This window comes from Pan troglodytes, chromosome 11, assembly GCF_028858775.2.
Source record: "Pan troglodytes isolate AG18354 chromosome 11, NHGRI_mPanTro3-v2.0_pri, whole genome shotgun sequence".
NCBI lineage: Eukaryota > Metazoa > Chordata > Mammalia > Primates > Hominidae > Pan > Pan troglodytes.
The window spans coordinates 7,847,671-7,875,194 of NC_072409.2; the positions used below are offsets into that span (position 1 = coordinate 7,847,671).

Below are 27,524 nucleotides of genomic sequence, written 5' to 3' on the forward strand. Positions count from 1 at the left end.
GCCTCCTGGGTTCAAGCGATTCTCCTGCCTCAGCTTCCCGAGTAGCTGGGATTACAGGCATGCGACACTACGCCCGGCTAATTTTGTATTTTTAGTAGAGACGGGGTTTCTCCATGTTGGTCAGGCTGGTCTCGAACTCCCGACCTCAGGTGATCCGCCCACTTTAGCCTCCCAAAGTGCTGGGATTACAGGCGTGAGCCACCGCACCCAGCCATATCAGCTTTAATAGTTACACCCCCACTCCCACCCCAGCACAAGGAACAAAAATGCCAATTCCTCCTTCACGACAGCACAGCCAGCACGGGCTGGCACCCACACGGAACCACTGGCCAGAGGCAGGTGAGTGAGTCTGTTGGGGGGGGTGGGGAGAGAGGAATACCAGTTTTTATAACTGTAAAAACAAATAACCCAAATCTTCCTTTTTAGATTTTGAAAACAATCCTCCCTCCTCTGCCTCTTCTTTGGATTTGCAGTCTCCTCTGACTGACCAATGGCTTTCCACGCCCCAGCTCAGGTCAGTAACACACACTTAGCGGTGAGGATTCAGGGCGTTTTTAGAAAGCTTTTCCCCCAGGGACACTACAAAGGCTTCCTGTGTTCTAGGCAGCAACTCTTCTTGCTCCAGGGCCACAAAACACTGACATGCTGAGTTCAGCTGAAAGTCCTTTGGCAAGCAGAATTTATTAATTTTGCAAATTATTTTTTAAAAAGTGAAAGTAAATTCAAGTTTATCTCAATAATGTCACTCTTTTTTGTTGTTGTTGTTTGAGACAGAGTCTCGCTCTGTCTCCCAGGCTGGAGTGCAGTGGCGCGATCTCAGCTCACTGCAACCTCCGCCTCCCGGGTTCGTGCGATTCTCCTGCTTCAGCCTACCAAGTAGCCAGGATTACAGGTGTGTGCCGCCATGCCTGGCTAATTTTTGTACTTTTAGTAGAGATGGGGTTTTACCATGTTGGCCAAGCTGGTCTCAAACTCCTGACATCAGGTGATCCGCCTGCCTTGGCCTCCCAAAGTGCTGGGATTACAGGTGTGAGCCACCGTGCCCAGCCAATCACATCACTCTTACTTGTAGTCTACTGTAAGCTTCTGTGAGTGGAAAGACCACCACCCCCAGCCACACTAGGTGCTTTCCTGGGCACCTCACCTGCGTGAACCCACTTGGTCCTACAAGAACCCACCTTTGAGGCAGCTACTGTCACTGCCATTCCCATCTTACTGAAGAGGAAGGTGCGATCACACTGCACCCAAGCCCTCAGAGGGGCATGCAGGTGAGGGGCCTGTGCCCATGCAAACTCTGTACCCCTTCATCTTCCCCTGTCCTTTAATTTTGTGGGTTTCAACACTTATCACTGTTTAATTTTGTGCTATTAACTCTCTTGATCATTCTTCATCTCACAAGTCAGTGCCTTCCAGGTGCTGCGCACTGTGACAGGACCTGAGGATACAACAGTCAACAAAGCCACCTTTGCCCTCAGGGAGCTTAGAGTCTAGCAGGGAAGGCAGAAGGCAACAGATGAGGGGGCCTACCCTAGCCTCCAGGGACGTGTTGGGCCCTGCACCTTCTCCTCAAGAGCCTAAGAGGAAAAAGAATTCTATGATAGTATATTCATAGCCCTAAGCTTTACTTTCATTTATGCCAGTGTCATGAAATCAATATAGGGGGTCACAACCAGCTTTATTAAAAAAAATGAAATAGAAAACAGAATGTACCATATATAATAAGAGTAATGTATTTCATAAAACTTTCATTTCAGTCACATATGTGTTTTAATATGTCTGTACTAACTAGTTCTGATGGAAACAGTTTTTCTCACATTGGGAGTGGTATTTCTTTTTTTTGTTTGTTTGTTTGAGACAGAGTCTTGCTCTGTCGCCAGGCTGGAGTGCAGTGGCATGATCTCGGCTCACTGCAATCTCCACCTCCTGGGTTCAAGCGATTCCCCTGCCTCAGCCTCCCGAGTAGCTGGGACTAAAGGCGCGCACCACCATGCCCAGCTAATTTTTTGTATTTTAGTGGAGGCGGGGTTTCACCTTGCTGGCCAGGATGGTTTCAATCTCCTGACCTCGTGATCTGTCTGCCTTGGCCTCCCAAAGGGGATTACAAGCATGAGCAACCGTGCCAGGCCCGGGAGTAGTATTTCTTAAAGCTTGAAAATAACATGATATAACCCTCATGATAATCTGATGAGGCAGGTATCATCAGGTCCATTGTACAGATGAGGAAACACAGGCTCAGAGACGTTAAGGAACTTGCCCAAGGTCAAACAGCTAACGACTAGCAAAGCTGGGGTTCAAACCTTGATCTATCAGACTCTGAAGTCCACATGTTTAAGTACTATACTATTATGGCACATGAGACAGAGACCCAGGTCCAACCTCCCTTCTGTCACTTATCATGTATCTATCTGGCCTTGGTCAAACCACTTACTTCTTCAGACACTGGTTTCCTTATCTACAACAATAAGGAGTTTAAGCTTCAGGTTCCCTTCTAGCTGTGATCTTAGGTGACCCCCTCTCCTCCGACTCAATCCCTAACCACTGGCAACCACTAATCTGTTCTCCGTTCCCAAAAGGTTACCTAAAGGGGATCATGCAGTATGTAGTTTTTTGGGATTGGTTTCTGGCACTCGGCATAATTCCCTGGAGATTGATCCAAGTTGCTGGATGTACTCAGCATTTGTTCCGTTTTACCGCTGAGTGATATTCCACGGTATGGCTGGCTGTATCGCAAGCAGAACCATTCATCAGTTGAAGGACACGTGGGCTGTTTTCAGTTTGGGACTATTATGAATAAAGCTGCTATGTGAACAGGCTCTTGTGTGAACATTTTCCTTTCTTGGGGATAAATGCCCAACAGTGCAGTTGTGGACTGTGCGTAAGTGCATGTTTAGTTTTGTGACACTCCCAAACTGTATTCGAGAGAGGTTCTACCATCAAGTTGAACTCTGGAAACCTATGAATCCTCTTTTAATTTGGCAACTACTTTTCTTCCCTATTAACAGCTGCGAAGAATGTAACAGGCATTGTACATGAGCTCGAGTTATATTTTTGTCACAACATTGATGCTGCAGGTTTAGCTCATTCATTTTTGTGGAAAATGTCTACTATTTTACCTAGCTGGCTAAGCCAACTGTCCACCAACCAGTCACATGATGCTTTGCCAAGGGGAAAAATCTCACTGCCTTTTTCCAACTTACACATATGTATGTACCCATGTGAGTATCATCTCACTTCTGAATTATAATCCTAAAATGCATAGATGGGTGAAGGGAGGGAGGAAGAAACAAATGCAGGTGGCTGAGGTAGGGGGGTAGGGCACAGAGCCTGTGCCAGGAGTTGTCAACTGGATAAAATCAGACCCTGTCCCCTTCACTATTTCTTTGTTGTTGTTTTTTTTTTTGGAGACAGAGTCTTGCTCTGTCGCCCAGGCTGGAGTGCAGTGACACGGTTTCAGCTCACTGCAACCTCTGCCTCCCGGGTTCAGGCCATTCTCCTACCTCAGCCTCCCGAAGAGCTGGGACTACAGGTGCACGCCACCACATCCAGCTAATTTTTGTATTTTTAGTAGAGACTGGGTTTCACCATGTTGGCCAGGCTGGTCTTGAACTCCTGACCTCAGGTGATCCTCCCGCTTCAGCCTCCCAAAGTGCTGGGATTACAGGCGTGAGCCACCATGCCCAGCCTCCCTTCACTGTTTCTTACCAAGGCTCTACCCTTTGTTACCTTGGGATTCTCCATTCAGAATTCTTGCCTGGCCCCACTGCTTGGGGATTTTTCCACCCCAGGTGACCGCCCACTGTACACCAAAAGCGGGGAACGGGAGAAGGGGCGTGGCAGGAAGGACATAACCTTCAGGGGCAGATGTGACTCTCAGAAAGGCCCATTTTAGGGAAGAGGGCAGACAGGAGGTAAGGAGCTGAAAAAGGAACCTGGGAAGCCTGCCCATGTCCACCGCCCCGGAAAGCCTTCATCTGCCCTTGATGATGACTGCCCAACCACATCCCAGCCTCACTTTACCTCTTCCCTCTTCACAAAAGGCAAACCTTCCTCCTAACCCCTCCTACTCTCAGGAACTAGGTTTTGGTCTTGGCTTTTCATCCCTCCAATATCTGTCATCATCCCCCATTCAGGGAAAGTATCAACACCTCTGAGATTCACTTTCCCCTTTCCAGAGTGGAGACTGGTGGCCTCAGCACCTGCCTGGGGTGCAGGTCACAGGCAGGGGTCCGGGCATCATGGCTCTCACCACCGCTAGCACTTGTACCTCCTATCTCCTGTCTCTCCTTGAGGTCTGGGATTTTCAAACGTCTTTTCCTCCTTCCTGTCTTCCTTTTCTGTCCTTGCCCTATGCCACAAGTACTGAAACAAAGCTTGGAAAGGATCATAGAAATAGTCTATTTCACTCTTCCTGCAAATAATTCATTTGACAGAACGCCCAAGAATTCGTCCTTTACCCCGTAAGAATACAGCAGTTCCGCCTCATCCATGAGGGATATGTCCCAAGACCCCTGGTAGGTGGCTGAAGCCATGGAGAGTACCGAACCCTGTATACGCTACATTTTTTCCTATACATTGGTGAGTGGGTAGTGTATACAGTGTGGATACACATGCTACTCAGAATGGTGTACAATTTAAAAATTAGGAATTGGCTGGGTGCGGTGGCTCACGCCTGTAATCCCAGCCCTCTGGGAGGCAGAGGCAGGTGGATCACGAGGTCAGGAGTTCAAGACCAGCCTGGCCAACATGGTGAAACCCCATCTCTACTAAAAATACAAAAATTAGCTAGTTGTGGTGGCGCACGCCTGTAATCCCAGCTAATTGGGAGGCTGAGGCAGGAGAATCACTTGAACCTGGGAGGCAGAGGTTGCAGTGAGCCAAGATCACACCACTACACTCCCGCCTGGGTGACAGAGCAAGACTCCATCTCAAAAACAAACAAAAAAAAAATTAGGAATTATTTCTAAAATTTCCATTTAATAATTTCGGCAGTGGTTGACCGTGGGTAACTGAAACCATGGAAAACGAAGTCATGAATAAATGGGGAACAACTGTATTATCAAAAGTAGAAAGTGTGGTACTATAAAAGGTGCTGTTCTTCAGCAGGTCATGAAGTAAAAAGAATAAAAAGGACAAAAAAAAAGGTGCTACATAAATAGCAAAGACGAGTCTTTGAGTGAAGAGGCAGGCATAGTTTCAAAGCCCCTTGCATGGCCTTACCCCCGCCACCCCAGTGGTGAGGACAGTGCTGTACTCTCCTGAAGTCCTGGTTTTGGTGCCACCCACTACACAGAATGCAGGGCGAGGATGAGGCCTGCTTAGTTCAACTAAAAAAGCTCCTAAAAATGCTCCTGAGGAAGAAAACTGGAAAGGCTTTGATCTTTGATCAGGAGAGATACAGAGGCGCAAATGGGAAGTGACTTCTCTGTCTGTCCATCAGCTCTGGGCCAACATGAGAAAGCACTTGTTTCAGGTGGTTAGGGCAGTTGGACAGTGAACCATGAGACGGGAGACTTGTTTAAAGAAACTGGGGGAGGGGTACTCTCTATACACTTCCCTAACTAAAGATGAAGAAAATGTTTTCATCAACTGATGAGGCTGATTTTAGTTGAGGGCTGGCAAATTAAGCTTGAGGGCCAGCTGCCTGTTTCGGTGAAATATCTTATTGGCTCACAGCCATGCTCTTCATGTAGATGCTACAGCTGTTTTTGAACTCCAATAGCGTAGCTTAGTAGGTGGGATACATAGCCTGCAAGCTTAAATTTATTTTTGTTTGTTCTGAGATCACTATGTCACCCAAGCTGAGTGCAGTGGTGCGATCACTGCTTACTGTGGTCTTGACCTCCCAGGCTCAGGCAATCCTCCCACCTCAGCCTCCTGAGTAGCTGGGGCTGCAGGCATCACCACCACACCCAGTTAATCTTTTTTCATTTTTTTGTAGAGACGGGGTCTTGCTATATTGCCCAGGCTGGTCTCAAACTCCTGGATGCAAGCAATCCTCCCACCTCAGCCTCCCAAAGTGCTGGGATTATAGGCATAAGCCACCATGCCTGGCCCCTAAAATGCTTACTATCAGGTCCTTTATAAAAAAGCTTGTTGCCAGGTGCAGTGCAGTCCCAGCTACCCAGGAGGCTGAGGTGGGAGGATCACCTGAGCCTGGGGGATAGAGGCTGCAGTGAACCATGACTGCCCCACTGCACTCCAGCCTCAGCAAGAGTGAGACCCTGTCTTTAAAAAAAAAGAAAGAAAAGCTTGCCAACCTCTAATTTAGATTACATTTAAATTCGCACTTCTAAATCACTTAGCTAATACTATTGTCTTAAATTTGGAACTTACTTTTCCCAAAATTTAAAAATGCAAATCGTAGGAAACACGGGAGAACTTGAGCATGAAAAACATGGGAGAACTTGAGCATGAAGAGTCCATGGGAAATGAAGCCAGTCTCTATGGCCACATCACGTAGGCTCTGCTAGGAGAGGTGCACAGCGGGACCCAGTAACCGCGGAAGGAAGGTCTGCCCTGAGCAGGGGGCAAATACACTGCTTTAGAAATTCAGAGAAGGATATGACTTAATATTCACTGGTCAGGTGGGTGTGTGAAAAAGGGAAAAGAGGGGGAAAAAGGGAGGGAGGGAGGGAGGGAGGGAGGGAGGGAGGAAGGAAGGAAGGAAGGAAGGAAGGAAGGAAGGAAGGAAAAGGTAGAGAGAAGACCAAGAGGCTAGGTGGCATGTGGGCTGAGCCCTGAAGAAAGTCAAAAGATAAGGAAGAGGACAGGTTTCTAGGAAGAAGTTGGCTGAGCAGGAGTTGGGCAGGTTAAGAGCTGGGTGAGGGGAGAGAGGAGACAGGCAGCCAGGCTGCTGCACAGGAGGAGCACAGGAGGTGCACAGGAGGAGCCAAGCGGGAGGGCAGGCAATGGCCAGGCTGGAAGATCTGCACCTCCCTGGTTACTGGAGGAATGAAACTGGTTGGACTGACTGCAGGGAGAGGCTCCAGTTGAAGCATGAGAGAAGTACTGGATGAAAAAGGTGCCACAACTGAGACCAGAAGGCAGATTCCTGAACTGGTGGGGTGCCAAGGATGCATATCAAAGACTGCTGGAACATGTGGGTGTCAAGACTGAAGACAGTAAAGGTTAAAATGGCCTGATCCAAAGCTGGAGGGCGGTGGAGTGACTGGTGACTGCTCTTCCCAGGGAGAGGCATTCAGGCAAGCTTTCAAACTAAGCTCTAAATTCTGCTCTGGGTTCTAAGCAGACTCATGAACAGCGTTCTGACAAGTGGCTCAAAACTGCCACTCTCTGAAACACAACTAACCCAAATCCCTTTCTATATCAGGAACAAATCCTTTCCCTTGTTCCACTGCCTAGCATATTAAAAAAAACTTTACATATATATATATACACACACACACACATACTTATATATATGTGTATATGTGTGTGTATATATGTGTATCTATATATGTATATATGTATTTTTTGAGATGGAGTCTCACTCTGTTGCCCAGGCTGGAGTGCAGTGGTGCGATCTTGGCTCACTGCAACCTCCGTCTCCCAGGTTCAAGTGATTCTCCTGCCTCAGCCTCCCAAGTAGCTGGGACTACAGGCGCGTGCCATGACATCCAGCTAATTTTTTGTATTTTTAGTAGAGACGGGGTTTCATCGTGTTAGCCAGGATGGTCTCAATCTCCTAACCTCGTGATTTGCCTGCCTTGGCCTCCCAAAGTGCTGGGATTACAGGCGTGAGCCACAGTGCGCGGCCTTATTTATTTTTCGGAAATACGGTTTTGCTATGTTGCCCAGGCTGGCCTCGAATGTCTGGGCTCAAGCTTTCCCACCACCTCGGCCTCCTGGGTAGCTGGGATTACAGGTGTGAGCCACCATGCTGGGCATCTCTAGGAATTCTAAGAGGAGATGGCCACTGTTTTTAGATGTGGGAGCCTTTGGGGGAAAATTCTTTAGACTCACACTGAAGATTTTAAGGGGATGGCACTCACTTGATTGTAAAAATTCTTGTGTATTTACAAAGTGTTTATGACCATAAAACAGAAAATCCACCCCAGGGCCACTGGAACTAAGATAACCATTTAAACTACTTATCCAAAATAGTATGCTGTGATCTTTTTATATTTGACTGGTGTTAGTGATTCCCTAGGCCAAATAGGGATGATTGCATTAACTGCATTTTTGCCTTAGCAGAAAGCAGTAATGCAAAGTAACCTCTTTACCTTTTCGAGGCAATCATACTTTGGTTCCTCTTGAGACAGCAACGTAAAAACAAAACTAAGTTGTCTGCCTCTGTGCACACACCTCACTAACGGACAGTGTCTCTTTGGCCCAGTGTTTCCAGAAATTGAGATCAATATATTTCACAACTCATTCAGCCTTTCACAACAATTTCACAATTCAGCCTTGTTTTTTTCACCCACTGCCTGGCGCGGAAGGGTTAAAACTTGTGCTTGCAGTGAGCAGGTATCTGCTGCGTCCTCTGCATAAGGAATACCTAAATATTTGCAAATGAAACCCTCTAGCATTTTGCAGACATTTTTCTCCCATTAGTCCATTGCACGTACATTTGAAAGAAATTAGCACTAATAAAGAGATTATCAGTATTGATAAAGAGAACTGGGTCACAGGCAGATGTTAGCTGACTTGGCCAAAGATCACCCAGTAGGTCCAGAATCTCACTTAAAACCTCGGGTTCATTATTATATTGCGTATTTTCACTTACTTGTTTTGATAACCATATTTTTTTCCATGTCTACCTTTTGGGGAATAAGTCTTCACAAACAGAAAATGACCATGGTTTATCTTTTTCTTCCCTCTAAATATGAAGCCCTCCTATAGCAAGAAGGAAAGTTTCTGTGTCGTGCTGAATCTCTCATCCTCCTTGAACACCTGGTCTTAGGTAACAACAGGCTGTATTTGAAGAACAAGGAATTTCCCTCAGGCTTCTTACATTCTGTATTACAGCTCGATAAAATTAATCGTGTCTTCTGTTGAGCACTGTTTAAATAACAGGATTACACATACTGTTTTTTTCTCCAAGCTGCTCTCCACGTGTAGAATTTGAGTTCTGTGTTGATCTCAGCGTCTGGGGACTGCCACAGCCCCTTTTTGTCAGTTGTCTTCTGGTAGGGGTAAGGTCACTGGGCCACTCTCTTAAGAGACAAAGAATGTGAATAAGCAGATCCTGTGAAGGGAAGTGATGTTCATGTTTACCTGGCCACCTTCTAGGCTCACAGTCTTGCTGATGGTGTGATGAAAAGTTTAGAAAAGCAGAGGCAGACCAAGCAGCCGGAATTCTGGCACATTTTTCTTAGCAATAAAGATTTCCAAAGGCTGTGTAGCTGTTTGTTTGGTTTGGCTTGGGTTTTCTTTGACAGAGGCTACCAGATCACTTCTTTAGCAACATGAACTTTCTAACTTTCCCTTGAAGCAGGGTTCTTTAACCTTTACGAGGTTAAAGTTCAGTCCTCTAGAACTTTTTGGAGGTGTTATTTGGGTCTATTTAAAAACACTTCAACTCAGCCATAAAAAAGAATGAGATCCAGTCATTTGCAACAACATGGATGGAGCTGGAGATCATTATGTTAAGTGAAATAAGCCAGGCGGAGAAAGACAAAAATTACATGTTCTCACTTATTTATGCAATATAAAAATCAAAACAGTTGACCTCATGGACATAGAGAGTAGAAGGATGGTTACCAGAGGCTGGGAAGGGTAGTAGGGGGCCAAGGGGACTCGGGGGGGAGGGGGGTTAATGGGTACGAATAAGACCTACTATTTGATAGCACAACAGGGTGACTATAGCCAACAATAACTTAATTGTACATTTTAAAATAAAGAGAGTAACTGGATTGTTTGTAACTCAAAAGATAAATGCTTGAGGGGATGGATACCCCCATTTTCCACGAGGTGCTTATTTCACATTGCAGGCCTGCATCAAAACATCTCATGTACCCCATAAATACATACACCTATGCACTCACAAAAATTACAAATAAAATAAAATAAAATACTTCAACTCTTAAGTTAACTAAAAAGAACCTTAACATACGGTTTATTCAGGACATTGAGATTTGCAAACACGTCTATGAACTGGAGGATTTAAAAACGTACTAGGAGGCATGGTGGCTCATGCCTGTAGTCCCAGCTACTTGGGAAGCCGAGGTGGGAGGATCACTTGAGCCCAGGAGTTCAACAGCGCCACTGCACTCTAGCCTGAGCAGAGTGTGATCCCATCGCTAAGGGGGGATTAAAAAAAAAACAAGAATTCCTAGAGACCAGAGAAATGAGTCATGGCAAATTATATTTTTCTATGTAAATAAAAACATGCACTTTTGGGAGAAAAGATTATATAATACATACTGTTCTACATCTTCATTTTTCACATAATAATACATCACAGAAATATGTACAAACATAAATGATTGGGTACATAGCGACAGAAAAAGAACACAGAGAAGACACCGACTCACTCGACTACATGCAAATTCATGTCAATCTAGTGTACTTCACTATCTCTTCTATAGTAACAGGAGACAAAATATGATAAAGATGTCCAAGCTCTCTACAGAAACACATCTGATAGATACTCTGCCAGAGTGCGGGGGATTGGCACTTCTAAGTGTTTTCAAATTCTTTTTGGGATGGAGTAGGGTATATAAACCAGCCAACAAAACAACAAATAAACGAATTAAAGAAAAGGGATGCTTCTAGAAAAAGCCTGACATAAATGGGAATGGTGAAAAAGCTGGCAGCTAGACTGTAGAAAGGTTACCATTCTTCTCTTTCTTTAAGGTCAAGATGTAGCCACAGCTTCCCTAGAGCCATGCACCAAATCGTAGCTTTTCTGTGGAGAAAGTGGGAACTTCAATTCCCATGCGCACTGAAGAACAGAGTTAGGCTAAATCAAACAAAATTCTCAAATAGGTCAAATTACTTCCAAGCTGATGCTCAGGGGCCAAGTCTTTATCTCAGAGCCCAGCGAAAAGATTTCTGTATTATCAAGGCAAATAGGAACTCAAATGCTGAAGAACTGCTGAGAAAAATCATCCTAAATACTTCCCTTCAACCTTTCTTCTCAACAGAGTGACACTTCAGAGAGTCGTTAAGGTAATGGCTGACAAATTCAAACTTAACTGGCAGGTTCACTACCACCTGAAAGGCAAAGATATTTCTGGCAACTTACCTCCATCATCCAAGGGCCGTTTTTGTACTCCGTATCCATATACTGAGGGGTCCACTAGAGGTGTGGAATTATTCAAGTGAGGAATTGAATCAATTTTAGCAGCAATCTACAGAGAGAATCAGATTTAAACACTCAGTAACAAACCATGGCTCTATCTGAGGGAGAAAGACAAGTGTCCTCTTTAAAGGGCTATTATCCCATTTCTCCCCTGACCTTGATCAATGGAAGGCAGCACCGCAAGAGCACAAATACTTTTCACTGTTAAGTGAGTTTTCTTTTGGTCTTAATAATAACTTGTCTTTAGTACTTTCAAAAATGTGTCTCTACCAGCAAATTAGTATCCTTTTTTTTTTTTTTTCTGAGATGGAGTTTCGCTCTTGTTGCCCAGGCTGGAGTGCAATGGCATGATCTTGGCTCACCGCAACCTTTGCCTCCCGGGTTCAAGCGATTCTCCTGTCTCGACTTCCCAAGTAGCTGGGATTACAGGCATGCGCCACCACGCCCAGCTAATTTTGTATTTTCAGTAGAGACAGGGTTTCTCCATGTTGGTCAGGCTGGCCTCGAACGCCCAACCTCGGGTGATCTGCCCCCCTTGGCCTCTCAAAGTGCTGGGATTATAGGCGTGAGCCACTGCGCCCGGCCGCAAATTAGTATTTTTAAGTCACCACTTAATATACAGGCACATCCCATCTTAAGAAGAAAAAAAAATAAAAGCAAGCCAACAATTGAAGAACTTTCTTCAAAAAGTTTAACTTTTCTCACAGGGTTCGCTTATGCAACAAATTCCCCAAGAATATTTGAAAGGCCTCATGTGCTCAAATGTGACAAACGGGTCTCACTCTGTCATCCAGGCTGGAGTGCAGTGATGTGATCATTGTTCACTGTACCCTCAATTTTCCAAGCTCAAGTCATCCTCCCGCCTCAGCCTCCCAAGCAGCTGAGACTACAAGTACGCACCACCATGTCCAGCTAAATTTTTTAAAATTTATTATTATTTTTTTGATATGGAGTTTTGCTCTTGTTGCCCAGGCTGGAGTGCAATGGCACGATCTCAGCTCACTGTAACCTCTGCCTCCTGGGTTCAAGCGATTCTCCTGCCTCAGCCTCCTGAGTAGCTGGGATTACAGGCATGCACCACCACGCCCGGCTAATTTTTTTATTTTTAGTAGAGACAGGATTTCACCACGTTGGCCAGGCTGGTCTCGAACTCCTGACCTCAGGTGATCTGCCTGCCTCGGCCTCCCAAAGTGCTGGGATTACAAGCGTGAGCCACAGCGCCTGGCCTATTTTTTTAATTTTTAATAGAGATGAGGACTCAATATGTTGCCCAGGCTGGTCTCGAACTCCTGAGCTCAAGCAATCCTCCTGCCTCAGTCTCCCAAAGTGCTGGAATTAGCACTTTGGCTAATCCCATGGCTCAAAGGTGTGAGTCATGGTACCCAGCCTGACAATTCTTTAGGAATACACCCATCCTATAAACTTTAATGTCTATAAACTGATGTGTGATCTATAGAGATGTAACATAAGCTTGTCTTTACTGGAAGTGTCCAGACAATCTCAGAAGGATTCCTGCAGCAGAGAAAGGGAGATGATCTCTAAGAGCTATTTCAACTTTTAATGTTTATTATCAGTGAAAGGACAGAACATAGCTGTTAAAAATTTCCCCCCAGAAACAAATGGTATGCAGAACTTCTTACTTATCTACTTTGTTCTCAGCAGGAAATTATATGTGATCTTCATAATAAAGCAACTCTTTCATTTAACCAAAGGAATATTTACAGCAACTGCTCTTGATGTTAGTCCCTCAGTTAAAGTTAATAAACAGGGGTCTATCGGGGGCAGCTAGCACAGCTGTGCCCCAGAGCAAAGTCTTCAGTGGTAGTTCTGAGCTAGTCCAAATGTTCCCAGAAGTCTCACACCTATTGGGACCAACAGAAATTACCTGAAACAAATAAACAACCAAAGACAATCATGATACTGAAAACCAAATACAGGATTTAAACAGCAGACATCATCCCTTACATTTACGAGTTCTGTGATGTTGAGGCAAGTCTCCCTCCTCTCTGCATGATGCCCCAGGGTAATACCATATATTTCATAGTTTTTGAAAAGATAATAAGATTCCTGAAGGCAGAGGAATACTTGAACACACCACAAATACTAGGGTTGTAAAACAAGGCAATTCACCCAACAAATGTTAAGTACCTACTGTGTGATGGGCTTTTTGAGGCACTGGAGCTTTTGTGGTGAAGGAGAACCACCAGGCCTGGCACTTAAGAGTCAGCAGCTGGGGGAAGTTAAAGGTAAACCAGGTAATCAATAAACTGATCATTTCAGCAGGTGATAAGCATTACCACAGTAAGAGAAGATAATGTCACACAGAGCGTGCTTAGGAAGCTGCTTTAAATGGGGTGAATGGGCAGGCCATTGTGAGGAGTGACATCTGAGTCCTACGTGATGATGAGGAGCTGGCTACATAAAAATCTGAGAAAGCATGTTCTAGGCAGAGGAACTTGTACAAAGGCCCTGAGGCAGGAGCAAGCTTGGTAGGTATGAGCCTGGAAAAGAAGTCAATCTTGCCAGCATGGAAGGAACTAGATATGTTCCAAAGGTGGGTAGTTCACACTGGACCCTTTCAGGTCATGGTGAGGAGCTTGGACTTTATAGGAAGGCTGATGGGCAGCTACTGCAAGTCTTAAGCAGGAGAGTAACATGCTGATTTCTGCTTCTAAAACACCCCAGCCAAAAGCATGGTGGCTAGCAAAGGTAACTCCAGCACTTTGGGAGGTCAAAGCGGGATGACCGCTTGAGGCCAGGAGTTCTAGACCAGCCTGGGCAACACAGCAAGACCCCCATCTCTACAAAAAATAAAAAAGTAGCTGTGCGTGGTGGTGCATTCCTGTAGTCCCGGCTACTCAGGAGGCTGAGGCAGGAGGACTGCTTGAGCTGGGGTTTGAGGTTACAGTGAGCTACGATCGAGCCACTGAACTCCAGCTGGAAGATGGAGTGAGACCCCATCTCTTTAAAACAACAACAGAAAACAACAAACAAGATCCCCTTGACTGCTAGGAGACAAGATAGGAAGAAGGAAGGAAGGAAAAGATAGTCTAAGCCAGACTCAGCCTTAGGAGATATTACTGTAGCCTAGGCCAGGGCTTGGCAATCTACCATTGGTGAACCACTTGCCTTTGTAATTAGAGTTTTGTTAGAACACAGCCACACTCATCTCAGAGTGAGACTCTTGACTCAAAAACAAAACAAAACAAAAAGACAAGCTCTATATGAAATTATCCCGGTTCCCTTTAAATGATGCCTCTGGGCTTCCAGATCTTTTACCTTCCTCATTTTATTTTTGAGATGGAGTCTTGCTCTGTTGCCCAGGCTGGAGTGCGGTGGCGCAATCTTGGCTCACTGCAACCTCCGTCTCCTGGGTTCAAGCAATTCTCCTGCCTCAGCCTCTTGAGTAGCTGGGATTCCAGGCATGTGCCACCATGCCTAGCTCATTTTTATATTTTTAGTAGAGACGGAGTTTCACCATGTTGGGCAGGCTGGTCTCGAACTCCTGACCTCAGGTGATCCACCTGCTTCGGCCTCCCAAAGTGCTGAGATTACAGGCGTAAGCCACTGCGCCTGGCCCTTTTCTCTTCCTTCTAAAGTAGCTAAACTGTATTCCTGAGTCCTTGGCCTGCCTTCTAACGTATGTAGTAGTTTCATGTCATTTTTTCCTCCAAAGCCGCCATGATAAAAGTTGTTTCGACAGCTTCCTATTCCTAATTTAGATTAAATCAACAAGTGTTCTTCCAAAATGTGACTGAGCCTTTCAGGTTTCTTCTTAATTCATGCTCACTTCATTACCTACAATTTGGGAAATTTCCACTATGAGAGAAGTAGTACAGAATAACAGTTGAGATACAGCTCTGAAGTGAGGAAACTGCATTTGAACCCTGGTTAAACAAATGCTGGGTATGAGTTCAACATTACAATGTATAAATTACATTTATACTATGGTGTAGACTATGTTACATTATTCTGTAAAGCAGCAATATACTCCTTCATTCTTCCACATACTACCTTGTTCCAAAAAATGATTTTAAATGCCTAATAGAATTAAACTGTAATGCGTGCTACTCTGCTAAAACCACTTTAAATATGCTATCTCATTTATTCCTCACCATGATTCTCTAGGAGGTTCTTGGCTCACTGCAACCTCTGCCTCCTGGATTCAAGAGATTCTCCTGCCTCAGCCTCCCGAGTAGCTGGGGTTACAGGCATGCGCCACCACGCCCGGATAATTTTTGTATTTTTAGTAGAGATGGGGTTTCACCATGTTGGCCAGGCTGGTCTCAAGCTCCTGCCCTCGTGATCCGCCCACCTCAGCCTCCCAAAATGCTGGGATTACAGGCGTGAGCCACCGTGCCCGGCCTTATTATTTCCGTTTTAAGACAATAAAAACTGGGGCTCAGACATGGAGTGACCTGCCCAAAGTCACCCATCTTATAAGCGGCAGAAACAGCCTGCTCTATTTTATTCCTTTCTTAATAAACTTGCTTTCAGTTTACCAAAAAAAATAAAAATAAAAATAAATAAATAAATAAATAAATAAATAAAAAGTGGCAGAAACAGTATTCAAACCCAGGTCTTCCTGACTCTGGAGTCCAAGTAAATGGTATGTCGAAGATTCAATGATATGGCAAAAACCATAAAGGAGGTACACAAATCATTAAAGTTAGAAAACATTAATTTCCTATTTTCAATTAATTATTCTCAGTGCACATTTTCAAGACTAAAATTCTCTGACCACTTGGCTGCTCCCTTCCCTCCACTTAATATTTTCTTAAACATATCTCAGTTCCCAAGGACTTAAATAAAGCCTGACTTCCAGTGCACAGAGCCCAAGCAATTCTTCACATAATTGATCATTTTAAACAGTAGTTACTTAAGGGAAGTGAGGTACAGTCCTCAGTTCATAATGCTGTAGGCCAGGAGATAAAAGCCAGGATGGTCCACAAAACCAAGGCCACTCTCCTCCTTATCTGCAAGCGTGACCCTGAGAGGACTCTGCTACCAATTTTCTACCACACAAGTTATTTTCCCCCTTTTCAGGGGGAGGCAAATGGGTTATCTCACTACCCATGCTATTTTAAGCACAGTGATAAATGAAAAACAAATCAACGTCACAGACACTTAACTACCAGTAGTTAGTGGAAACTCAGAGAAGGAGAGTACTGGACCAGGAATCAGTCAACAGTCCTGATTTTCCAGCCAGTTCTTCCCGCATGTGACCTTGGGCAAGACCTTTAAGAGCCTTGCTCCTTGGTGTCTTCACCTGTAAAACGCAGAGGCAAACTAAACCAGTGTTTTCCCAAGAAAAATGCACAAGGTGATCTTGGGAGGTACACGGATGAATGTTTTTAAAGTTCCATTGTTCTCACAATTACCTTCTATGCATGACAAAGTTTTCCACTTATGATACTGACTTAGTTCCCTTTTGAAAAACATTTTAGGGGCATGTGTTCTCAGGATCTCCTTGGGGGTATGTCACAGGCAAAAAAAAAAAAAAAAAAAAAAAAATTAAATAGGCCGGGTGTGGTGGCTCATATCTGTAATCCCAGCACTTGGAAGGCTGGGGTAGAAGGATCGTTTGAGCCCAAAGTTTGACATCAGCCTGGGCAACATAGTGAGGCTTTATCTCTACAAAAACAAAACCAAAAAAACCTAGCTGAGTGTGGTGGCGTGAGCCTGTAGCCTTAGCTTCTTGGGAGGCTGAGGCAGGAGGATCCCTTGAGCCCAGGAGTTCAAAGTTACAGTGAGCTATGGTTAAGCCACCACACCATAGCCTGTGCAGGTACAAGACCCTGTCTCTTAAAAAAAAAAAAAAAAAAAGTATATATATATATATATATATATATATACACACACACACACACATACATACATATTTAAAATAAATCTGGCTGGGTGCAGGGGTTCATGCCTGTAATCCCAGCACTTTGGGAGGCCAAGGCTGGTGGATCACTTGAGCTCAGGAGTTCAAGACCAGCCTGGCCAACATGGTGAAACCCCGCCTCTATTAAAAATACAAAAATTAGCTGGGCATAGTGGTGCATGCCAATAATCCCAGCTACTCAGGAGGCTGAGGCAGAAGAATTGCTTGAACCCAGGAGGTGGAGCTTGCAATGAGCCGAGATCGAGCCATTGCACTCCAGCCTGGGGACAAGAGCGAGACTCCATCTCAAAATAAATAAATAAATAAATAATCTAAATTTAAGAATATTAAATAATGTATTGAAGGTTCAATGATATGGCAAAAATCATAAAGGTGGTACACAAATCACTAAAGTTAGAAAACATGACAATTAATTATTCCCAGTACACATTTTCAAGACTAAAATTCTCTGACAAGTTTCATAACCAAAGTAGGTCACCTTATAAATCCAAATAAAAAGTTGCACATAGCCCCACAACTTCATACTTACTAGAACTCTATACCAATTAGAAACAGGCAAAGCCACCTGAATGCCATCCACATACGTGTCCCTGCTACTCAACAGGGATCCTGTTGATTGGCATGGATACAGCAAGCAGAGGTGAAGGCTCACACCAGCATCGAGGGTGTGGGACCCAACTTGCTTCCCCAGAGCCTGCGCAGCACAGCCACCCAGAGAGGTCCTGCCTGGGAGAAAGGTAGGTTGGACTGCAAGACTCTACTCCCCACAGTGGGAGGAAACAGTATGCAGCCAGGGGAGTAGCCCTGTGGCAAAGAACAAGTTCCTAAGACAGGTTTGGAGTCATGGGCCGCAGGGGCAGGTCCCAGTCCTGCATCCCACTACCTAATGTTACAAAGAAGACAGTGCATCAAACATACTGCCTACTAAGTGCCTGACAGTGCCCTCATTTAATTGTCACAGTGACCTTCTAAAGTAGCTACTATTCTCCTTACCGTGGGACTTGGAACCAGTCTGCCTGGAATTGTATCCACAGGGATAACAAGATAACAAATGTAAAGCACTAGAAACAATGCCGGGTGCACAGTAAGGAACCAGAAATGCTTGCTATTTTAACCTCTTATTGCAGAACAATGACACAGAAAAATACATGGATCATAAGTTTATAGCTCACTGACCTTTCGGACACTAAAATACCTATGTAACTAGCACCTAGATCAAGAAACATCACCAGGACCCCAGAAGTCTGCCTCATGCCCCCTTCAGTCACTACCCACCCCACCAAACAGGGTAACCTCCTAATTTCTAACACTATTGTTTTTAAAATTATTACTATCATCAACTATTTCTGCATTACAGATGAGAAAACTAAGACTGAAAGAAGTTAAATAACTTGTCCAAAGCCAAACTAGTTAAGTGGCAGAACCAGAACTTGAACTCATACTGTCTGAAGCTCAAGTTTGTCTCTTAATAATCACATCACAATGCCACTCCCCGGGAGTTTTGTGACCATCAAATGAAAGAACATATATAAGAATCCTTGCCTGGCACCCAGCACAACATGGGCTCGATGAATGAGAACTATTGTTGTCATCAGAGATGGAGCCCCGGCTGATCCTGCCCTGCTTACTTGCAGTAATTGAAATAAAGAATTCTATGACAATTGAATAAGATGCAGCTCTTCTTGGGAGGTTTTCCTGACAACCTCATCTCTCCTATGCTTAGGCAGAATTAAATACTCCCACATTTGTGTTTGCAAATCACCTTACAAACTACATCTAAACAGCATACTCTCACCGAGTATGTTATGTTGGTTACACTGTCTCCCCACTATGAGAGCTGAGGACTGGATCTGTCTCCATCATCTTGGTACCCTTAAGACAAAGAGTCCTTAATTAGGAGCCCCAGGGTTTAGTTTTAGAGAATTCATGACTTCCCAAAATTACATCCCAAACTATTTAAATATTTCTAGGGAGTGGTTCAAAGTTTCAAGAGTCTCAGAAAGGTCCACGTTCTGAAAAAGTTAAAGAACTTTCCTAATGCATAGCAAAATGCTTGGCACAGAGAAGGTGCTCATTAAACACCTGCTACATTTAAAGTGGGTATGGAGAGGCCCACCTGTAGGCAGAATGCTAAGATGATCAGGTGAGGCTCTATGCTGAAATACTGTTCCAGGTGGGTCACTCCCACCAAAGGCCCTAAATGTGACACTCCCATTAGCTATCTCCTTCCATTCCATTGAATTCCACCAACAATCCTCCAGTGATCTGTTTAAAGACTGACAGGCTGGGCTCGGTGGCTCACACCTGTAATCCCAGCACTTTGGGAGGCCAAGGCAGGTGAATCATGAGGTCAGGAGATTGAGACCATCATGGCCAACATGGTGAAACCACATCTCTACAGAAAATACAAAAATTAGCTAGGCGTGATGGTGCACGCCTGCAGTCCCAGCTACTTGGGAGGCTGAGGCAGGAGAATCACTTGAACTCAGGAGGCGGAGGTTGCAGTGAGCTGAGATCATGTCACTGCCTTCCAGCCTGGTGACAGAGTGAGACTCCATCTCAAAAAAAAAAAAAAAAAAAAAAAAACGCCGGGTGCGGTGGCTCACGCCTGTAATCCTAGCACTTTGGGAGGCCGAGGCAGGTGGATCACAAGGTCAGGAGTTTGAGACCATTCTGGCTAGCACGGTGAAACCCCGTCGTCACTAAAAATACAAAAAATCAGCCAGGTGTGGTGGCAGGCACCTGTAGTCCCAGCTACTCAGGAGGCTGAGCAGGAGAATGGTGTGAACCTGGGAGGCTGAGCTTGCAGTGAGCTGAGATCACATCACTGCACTCCAGCCTGGGTGACAGAGCGAGACTCCGTCTGAAAAAAAAAAAAAAAAAGATTGCTGCTTCAGCCACCTCATTGAGATGAAAAACCACCCAACTACCTCTGCTAAGGAACCAAGTCCTTCCTAAAATGCAGAGGGCATGGGTCCAAGAACTGCTGCATATATTAACTATGTGTACCTCTGAGAAAACTGCTTTATCTCCCTCTGGCTCATTATTTTCAAATATAAAATGAGAATTAATAGCCCTTATTAGCTGGGTGTGGTCGCAGCTACTGGGGAGGCTGAGGAAGGAGGATTGCTTGAGCCTGAGAGGCAGAGGTTGCAGTGAGCTGAGACTGCGCCACTGCGCTCCAGCCTGGGTGACACAGAGAGATCCTGTCTCAATTTATAAAAAAAAGAGAGAGAGAGAATTAATAGCCCTGGTCCTATCTTACCTGATGGTTGTAAAGACTGAATTCCTCAATAAGATAAAACCACTTACAAACTTGTCTTACTTATCTTTGCACTGGCCCAGCATCCAGCAAGGGGCCTTGGACTCAGCAGATCTTCAATTAATGGTAAGTAATCTAAATCAAATCACTACTTCCAATCACACTACTCAGTCTTGCAAGTGATTTGTAACCATCTGGTATTAGAATAAAAATGTAGGCTGGGAGTGGCGGTGCATGCCAGCTACTTGGGAGGCTGAGGTGTGAGGATCCCTTGAGCCCAGGAGATCCAGGCTGCACTGAGCTGTGATCGTGCCACTGCATTCCAGCCTGGACAACGTAGCAAGACCTTGTCTCAAGAAAACCCAAAACCAACAAACAAAATCTTTATAATAAAACTCCAAATGCAGAACATTTTCAATTGGGATGATTCTAAGATAAAGTTATCAGAATAAAGACTACACAGAAGAGGAGGAGAGAGAAGGGAGTATGAATAGACAGCAGATATAACATAAGAAAGCACAAGAACCAAAATAACATGGTGAGCTTTTTCCAGATCCAGTTAGATGGACGCTCTGAATGTCTAAGGGTTTGAAGGGACTGCTGAAATTATCTAGCTCCACATTTCCTGACGTTTGATGCACAGAATGTGATTTGGTTCCATGGAAAGAGGGCACGAAGTGATCTAACTTCAGGACATTTACAAAACACACCCTAAACCCTGTAGGAGTTAATGCACATAAGCATGTTAAAGGTTCTGAGAAGTCCTACAGCAAAGAAGCCAATTCACCTTTATTTAATCCTGCATTCCCCAAACTTAACTGCCCATGATCTCTTTTCCACGGAAGATCTTTAAACAGCCTATAGATCAAATGCTAGGAAAGCCCAACCCAGCCCAAGGTCATGCATCGGCTTACAGGCAACTCAGACCTCCTAACTCTCAATCCAGAGCTTTCCATTAGAAATTTCAAATAAAAACCAGAGACGACTGACTCACAATTTACAAAAAGATAAGTAAAAAACTGTCAATTAGGCATCCCAAAGAACAGTATAAAACAATAGCAAGATGGCAGGAATGAAGACAACCCGGAGAGTGTGAATGCCTCATGTCAAAAACGCAGCAGCTACTCAGCTCCTGCTGATTATCGCTGTGCAGGCTGTGGGAGCAGTGTGGCCAAATCTTTTCTAGGGAAACCAGAAATCTTTTTTTTTTCTTTTGAGAGAGAGTCTCACTTTGTCGCCCAGGCTGGAGTGCAACGATGCAATCTCCACTCACTGCAACCTCTGTCTCCCAGGTTCAAGCAATTATCGTGGTTCAGCCTCTCGAGTAGCTGGGATTACAGGTGCGTGCCACCACGCCTGACTCATTTTTGTATTTTAAGTGGAGGCAGGGTTTCACCATGTTGGCCAGGTTGGTCTCATCCTGACCTCAAGTGATCTCCCGGCCTCGGCCTCCCAAAGTGCTGGGATTACAGGCATGAGCCACAGTGCCTGACCGAAACTTTTTTTGAGATGGAGGCTTGCTCTGTTGCCCAGGCTGGAGTGCAGTGGCACCATCCCGGCTCACTGCAACCTCCACCTCCTGGGTTTAAGCAATTCTCCTGCCTCAGCCTCCAGAGTAGCTGGGATTACAGACATGTGCCACCACGCCCAGCTAATTTTTGTATTTTTAGTAGAGACGGGGTTTTGCCATGTTGGCCAGGCTGGTCTCAAACTCCTGACCTCAAGTGATCCACCTGCGTCAGCCTCCCAAAGTGCTGGGATTACAGGCATTAGCCACCATGCCCAGCCCGAAATCTTGCTCTCTCTTTTTTTTAATGCAAAATCACTCTAGTTTCTTTTGTTTTTTGAGACAAAGTTTTGCTCTTTTCACTCAGGCTTGAATGCAATGGCGCGATCTCGGCTCACTGCAACCTCTGCCTCCCAGGTTCAAGCTGTTCTCCCACCTCAGCTTCCTGAGTAGCTGGGATTACAGGCACCTGCCACCACGCCCAGCTAATTTTTGTATTTTTAGCAGAGATGAGGTTTCGCCACGTTGACCAGACTGGTCTCGAACTCCTGAGTTCAAGTGATCCGCCCACCTCGGCCTCCCAAAGTGCTGGGATTACGGGTGTGAGCCACCGTGCCCAGCCAAAAATCACTCTAGTTTTTAAGTGTTGGTGCTGGGTGGGTCAAACAAAGCATGCCTGCAGGCCCACAGTAAGTCTTCTATAGCTCACAGGCCACAAGTTTGAGAACTGTGGTCTAAGTAAATTTCTATTTATGAAATAACTGGTACTTCAGAAGAAACCAAAGTTTGGTAATACACATGGGCTATCAGAGTTTAAAATAAAGACAGCCAGGCATGGGGGCACGGTGCCTCACACCCATCCCAGCACTTTGAAAGACTGAGGTGGGAGGATTGCTTGAGGCCAGGAGTTCGAGACCAGCCTGGGCAACATAGTGAGACCCTGTCTCTACCCCAAAATAATTATATTATATGATAAATTATCACATTATAAATGTTCTCACCTGCAAATGAGAAAAGCCTTAGAGACATACAGTGGAATATATAGTTTATTTACTATCTACTTTCCAATACCCAGTATGAAGTTCAGCACTTCCATTAACATGTGGTGGCGCACACACACTCAGTGACATCACCAAAACCCTTTAAGGAAGACTCACTCCGCCAGGTACTCTACTGGGTCCCAACAATGTAAAGCTACAGGAGCAGCCCGTGGATTTCCTGCAGACACTAGTTTCCTTCAAGTGTTTATGAAAGCTAAAATGAGTGTACAGGCAGGAGTTAGTCCCTTGTGAAATGCTGACTTGAGCTATTCAATCACTGGACATGTACAAGACAGTCTCAGTGGAGTACCACTTAGATCTCTTGAGTGTTCAGCACACTTGACTGAGCCGGGAGTCAAAACCATGTGTTAAATGAGCCTCGCAGGGCGAACCCATTGGCCAATGAATGGAGGCTTTTTCTTTTAATGGTAGATGTACAGTGTTCTCTTAAAAGGAAACCTAGTGCTTGTTCTAAGAAGTCAGAATCTTAAAGCATTAAAGTTCTAAATCAGCCCAGGGTATACAACACACATCCCAAATTACCTACTGCTCAGGCTTAAACTGTGAAACAGCAGCACTGGGAGAGATTTTCAGGAGGACTGTGGAACTTCTGAGGCCCCACACCAATCAACATTTCCCCAAAATAGGTGCCAGTGAAGAAGAGGTTCGGGCCTAAAAATCTGTCAAAAGGTTACTTTCTACTGATTCTACAATGGCTTGGTCACACTCATTTAAGTGTAGTGCTACCGTGATGCCGAACGAACTCTAGAAAGCACCATTTAGACTGCATTCTGTATCAACATTATATGCTGTAGTTATACAATCCAGAGGCATTGAGTGGGTCTATCTAGATCAAAACAGATCTAATGCTTTTTAAAGTCCTAAAAAGTATTAGTAGTTTCTCGGAGAACAATTTCTATTTAGGCGATGACTGGCAAACAGCTAGCTGGTCCAGCTTGTGGAAGGCTGCTGTCAACCTATAATGCACTGTGGCATCACACTATCCTAACAAGGGATTGCTCATGGGTGATGACAGGTGCTACTAAATTATCAATGGTAGACTTTCTAGGAACATTTAAAAATATTTTTAGGAGAATGGAACAACATAAACCAGACTTGGATCTACTCATCCAGAGGTCCCCTTGTAAGCTAGGCAGACAGTCAGTATAGAAGTGCAGAGGACGGCTGTGGAACAGGATGAACTACTCAGGATTTTGTCTTATCTGAACTAGTTGAAGAAACACTACTTCTGCTAACCAGCCAATGACTTGGGAAAAGTAGACATTTGTTTTTTAATATCCAGTAGTTTTTAGATCTTCATCCATGGAACTGAATGAGATCACATTTCTTTCTTTTTCTTTCTTTTTTTTTTTTTTGAGACAGTGTCTCACTCTGTCACTCAGGCTGGAATGCAGCGGAGCAATCACAGCTCACTGCAGCCTTGATCTCCATGCTCAAGCTAGCCTCTTGCTTCAGCCTCCCAAACAGCTGAGACTGCAGGGGTGGGCCACCACATCCAGCTAATTTTTTAAATTTTTAGTAGAGACAAGGTCTCGCTATGTTGCCCAGGCTGGTATCAAACCCCTGAGCTCAAGCCATCCTCCTACCTCAGCCTCCCAAAGTGCTGAGATTACAAGCATGAGCCACTGTGACTTGCCCAGATCACATTTCTACTACCCTATAGAATGGATGTAAATTACCTGCTTGTGCCAAACATTAACTCACTAGACTTCACACTGCTGGAGAAAATGTTTACATTTTATTTGACATCTTCAGAGACTTCTTTTCAATCTAAGAATACCATGCTCAGAGTAAACTAACAACTGATGCACTTTGCTGCAGAGTCCAAAGGATATACACGGAGGCTTCAAGATGTCAGAGGGAAAGCCTAGTTGGTAAGGTGTTGGACTTCACACACCAAACTTAATAGAAACTGCAGGTTCAAATCCCAGCAGGGTCAACTGAGACTATTACGATCTGCTAGAAAAACTGAGCATGAGACACTTTACTGCTCTTTGACAAATTTAAGAGGGCCTTCCAGACTGTCTCTGGAGTTTATGAGGAGACATAAAAGGGGAAAAAGCTTTGCATTTAAATAAATATACTGTCTTTTAGTTCTGTTTAATGGGGAGAAAAATCACATCTCTGTAACATGCTGTGTATATAACAAAGAAACAGAACTATCACCTTCCAGATACCCAAATGAGATCCTTAGAGTAAGTTTACCATCAGCATATAGTATTACAGATTTCTAACATTCCGTTCTTGCCCAATGCAAATCTATATACAATAAACCTAAAATTACCCACCAACCTGGTTTTTCTTTAGTTTTTAAAGGCCATCAAATCCTTGGAGATAGTATGGACCTCCAGCTGTTAACATTCAGAAGGAACACACTTACAGCCCTGTCTCCATTGGGCTTATTACTGCTCCAGTCAATGGTGCATTTCAGAGCTGAGAACAATTCCAATGAAGTTTTCACTGCTAGTAGTAAACACCACTGCTTCAACAATCCACATTAGGTCAGCATTTACCAGAGGGTCTCCCTCTGGAGCAGGTTGTCCAAGAATATGAGTTCAACCACTGGCTCAAGAGAAGCGGAATGTCTTCTCAATGGTTCAAAATTCACTTTATGTTCAACTACAGGCCTTCTGCAAACTGAGGATCTGAGCCCTTTAGGGCAGTGACTATAATTCTTCCCGGACATAGAAGGCCAACAAGGTGACTGTCACACATCAGCACAGAGCGAAAGCCATTACATATTAGTAGCCAGTGAGAAACAAGGTTCAGGACCCTGTACTGTAGAGGAGAGCACTGTAACACGCCAGCAAGCAGAGTGGTGGAAGGGGAGCTGGGTGGCATGTTCATCCATTACAGCCATGGGTGGATCTGAAGTCTAAGTAAGATGGATACTCACTACTGTACTGGTTGGCACCTAGGCAGTAAAGTAACAATTCATCAGATAAAATTTTAGGTGGAACCACAGGTTTGGAAAGTTCTGGGATCCAATATAATGTCTATAGGAGCATCAATATATAACATGAAAAGTCAGTATCAGGGAAACAGGTAGGGTTCCCTCCCCTGGAATACTGGAAAGAGATGTAAAGACCATATCTTCAAGCGCCCAAGTGAAGACCTTCTTCTAATACAATGACTCCTGTGGCTTTCTGTTAGGAATCAAGCAGTAATTAGTTATAGCCCAACTTTTAAAGTATCAGTGCGCTTACAATTACATAAGAAGAGAGGAGGACATAAGACACTTAACCGAGGAAGCTGAAGTGTTAGGGCTGACTTGTAAGTAAGTTTTAGATACAAATGAAGAACACGTTCTGTTCTAAGTACCATGCCAGAAGCCAGTAAGTATTTTTGGCAGGTCCCATATTCACTCTCTGGGGAAGCCTGGAGCCTTCTAAAACCCAGTTGATTTAACTCTGACAAAACGCACGACATTGTCAGACAGTAAAGTTTCAATGTCGAAATGAGGCCATATCATTCTCCCCAGTAGAGGCAAGCCTGCCATGAGAAATTTCTACATCTTGGGGACCACCCCCACACATGTAACACCTCCCTCTCTCACCTCTCCAAAGAGCACCCTCACATATAAGATGCCCTCGAGTTCCTTCTACTCAACAGAAAGTCTAAAGACGACGTTCCCCAAGTTTTAACAAGCTACTGGGCGTGAGACAGCTGCTTTATGTCTACACCCAGATCCTCCCCGTGGGCTTCCCGGACCCCTCCCCTCGCGAGGTTCAGAACCCCGCGCTAGCTACACTGTGGGTCCAGGCTGGCCGCTGGGGCACGATGGGGCCAGACGCTCTAAGCAAACCCTTTCCCAGCGACTTCAGGCACCTGGGAGACCCGCCCGACAGACCGGGCCTGGGCCTCGCAGTGGCGCCTTATCCCCCCGGCTCCTCCCGGCTGTAGGAACCCCACGGAACGGCCCGGCCCGGCTGAGACGTCGGTTCAGGCTGCCTCCCGCCCCCCAGGCCCGAACCCCTCTTCCCCGCCCGCCAGGCCCCGCCTCGGGATCTCATGCTCCTGCCAGCCGGCTGCGCCCGTACCTGCCGGACCCGGTGCAGGGCATCCACGAAGCCCTCGGCCTTCATCCCCACAGGAGCGCTCTGCCCCTGCACCAGCTCCGCCATTACCGCCCCCGCCGCCGTCGCCCCCGCCGCCGACGCCGCCGACGCCGCCGCTCGGCTCCCCGGTCCGGCCTCCCGCTCCGCTTGGGGACCCGTAGCCGGAAAAGGAAAGTCGCCCTACTTCCGGCGGAAGGGAAAGCCGGGACGCTCGCAGCTGGAGGAGCCGCGTCTGCGGGGCGGGGTCAGGGCACGTGACCTTCGACCGATCGGAAGTGGGGGCGGGACGGCAGCGCCGGGGTGGGCTCAGATCGCCAGGCAGCCGTCGGTCTCCAGGGTCCGGTCGCGACCCCTCCCTTCCCGGGCGGGATTTGGTCCAGGTCCGTCGATGGCGTCTTGACAGGTCCCCGAGGCTCGGATGTGGTCCCGAGGTGTCCGCTGTCGGCCGTTTGGAATCTCAGAGGGACTGACGTGGCTCTCCCAAGACGGCACCCCGATCTC

General features: G+C 45.4%; 1 protein-coding gene across 15 annotated transcripts in view; it reads right to left on the reverse strand.

The window, feature by feature from the left end:
• FUBP3 (far upstream element binding protein 3) overlaps positions 1-27,202 on the reverse strand; it is a 59,060-nt gene extending 31,858 nt beyond the window's left edge. For 5 of the 15 annotated variants that reach the window (XR_010148558.1, XR_010148557.1, XM_016961870.4 and 2 more), the window contains exons 1-3: positions 27,006-27,173; positions 13,398-13,475; positions 11,189-11,294 (exon numbers count right to left, since the gene is read on the reverse strand). Coding sequence is in view for 8 of the 15 variants with exons in the window: in XM_016961870.4 (XP_016817359.1) it covers positions 11,189-11,294; positions 13,398-13,475; positions 27,006-27,089 (268 nt within the window). In the remaining 7 variants the exon portion in view is untranslated. Of the gene's footprint in view, positions 1-11,188; positions 11,295-12,885; positions 13,131-13,397; positions 13,476-17,664; positions 17,971-25,257; positions 26,112-27,005 lie in introns of those variants that run through there. The other 10 variants (XM_063787488.1, XM_063787487.1, XM_063787494.1 and 7 more) reach the window with 8 other exon arrangements.
• Positions 27,203-27,524: the final 322 nt, after the last annotated feature.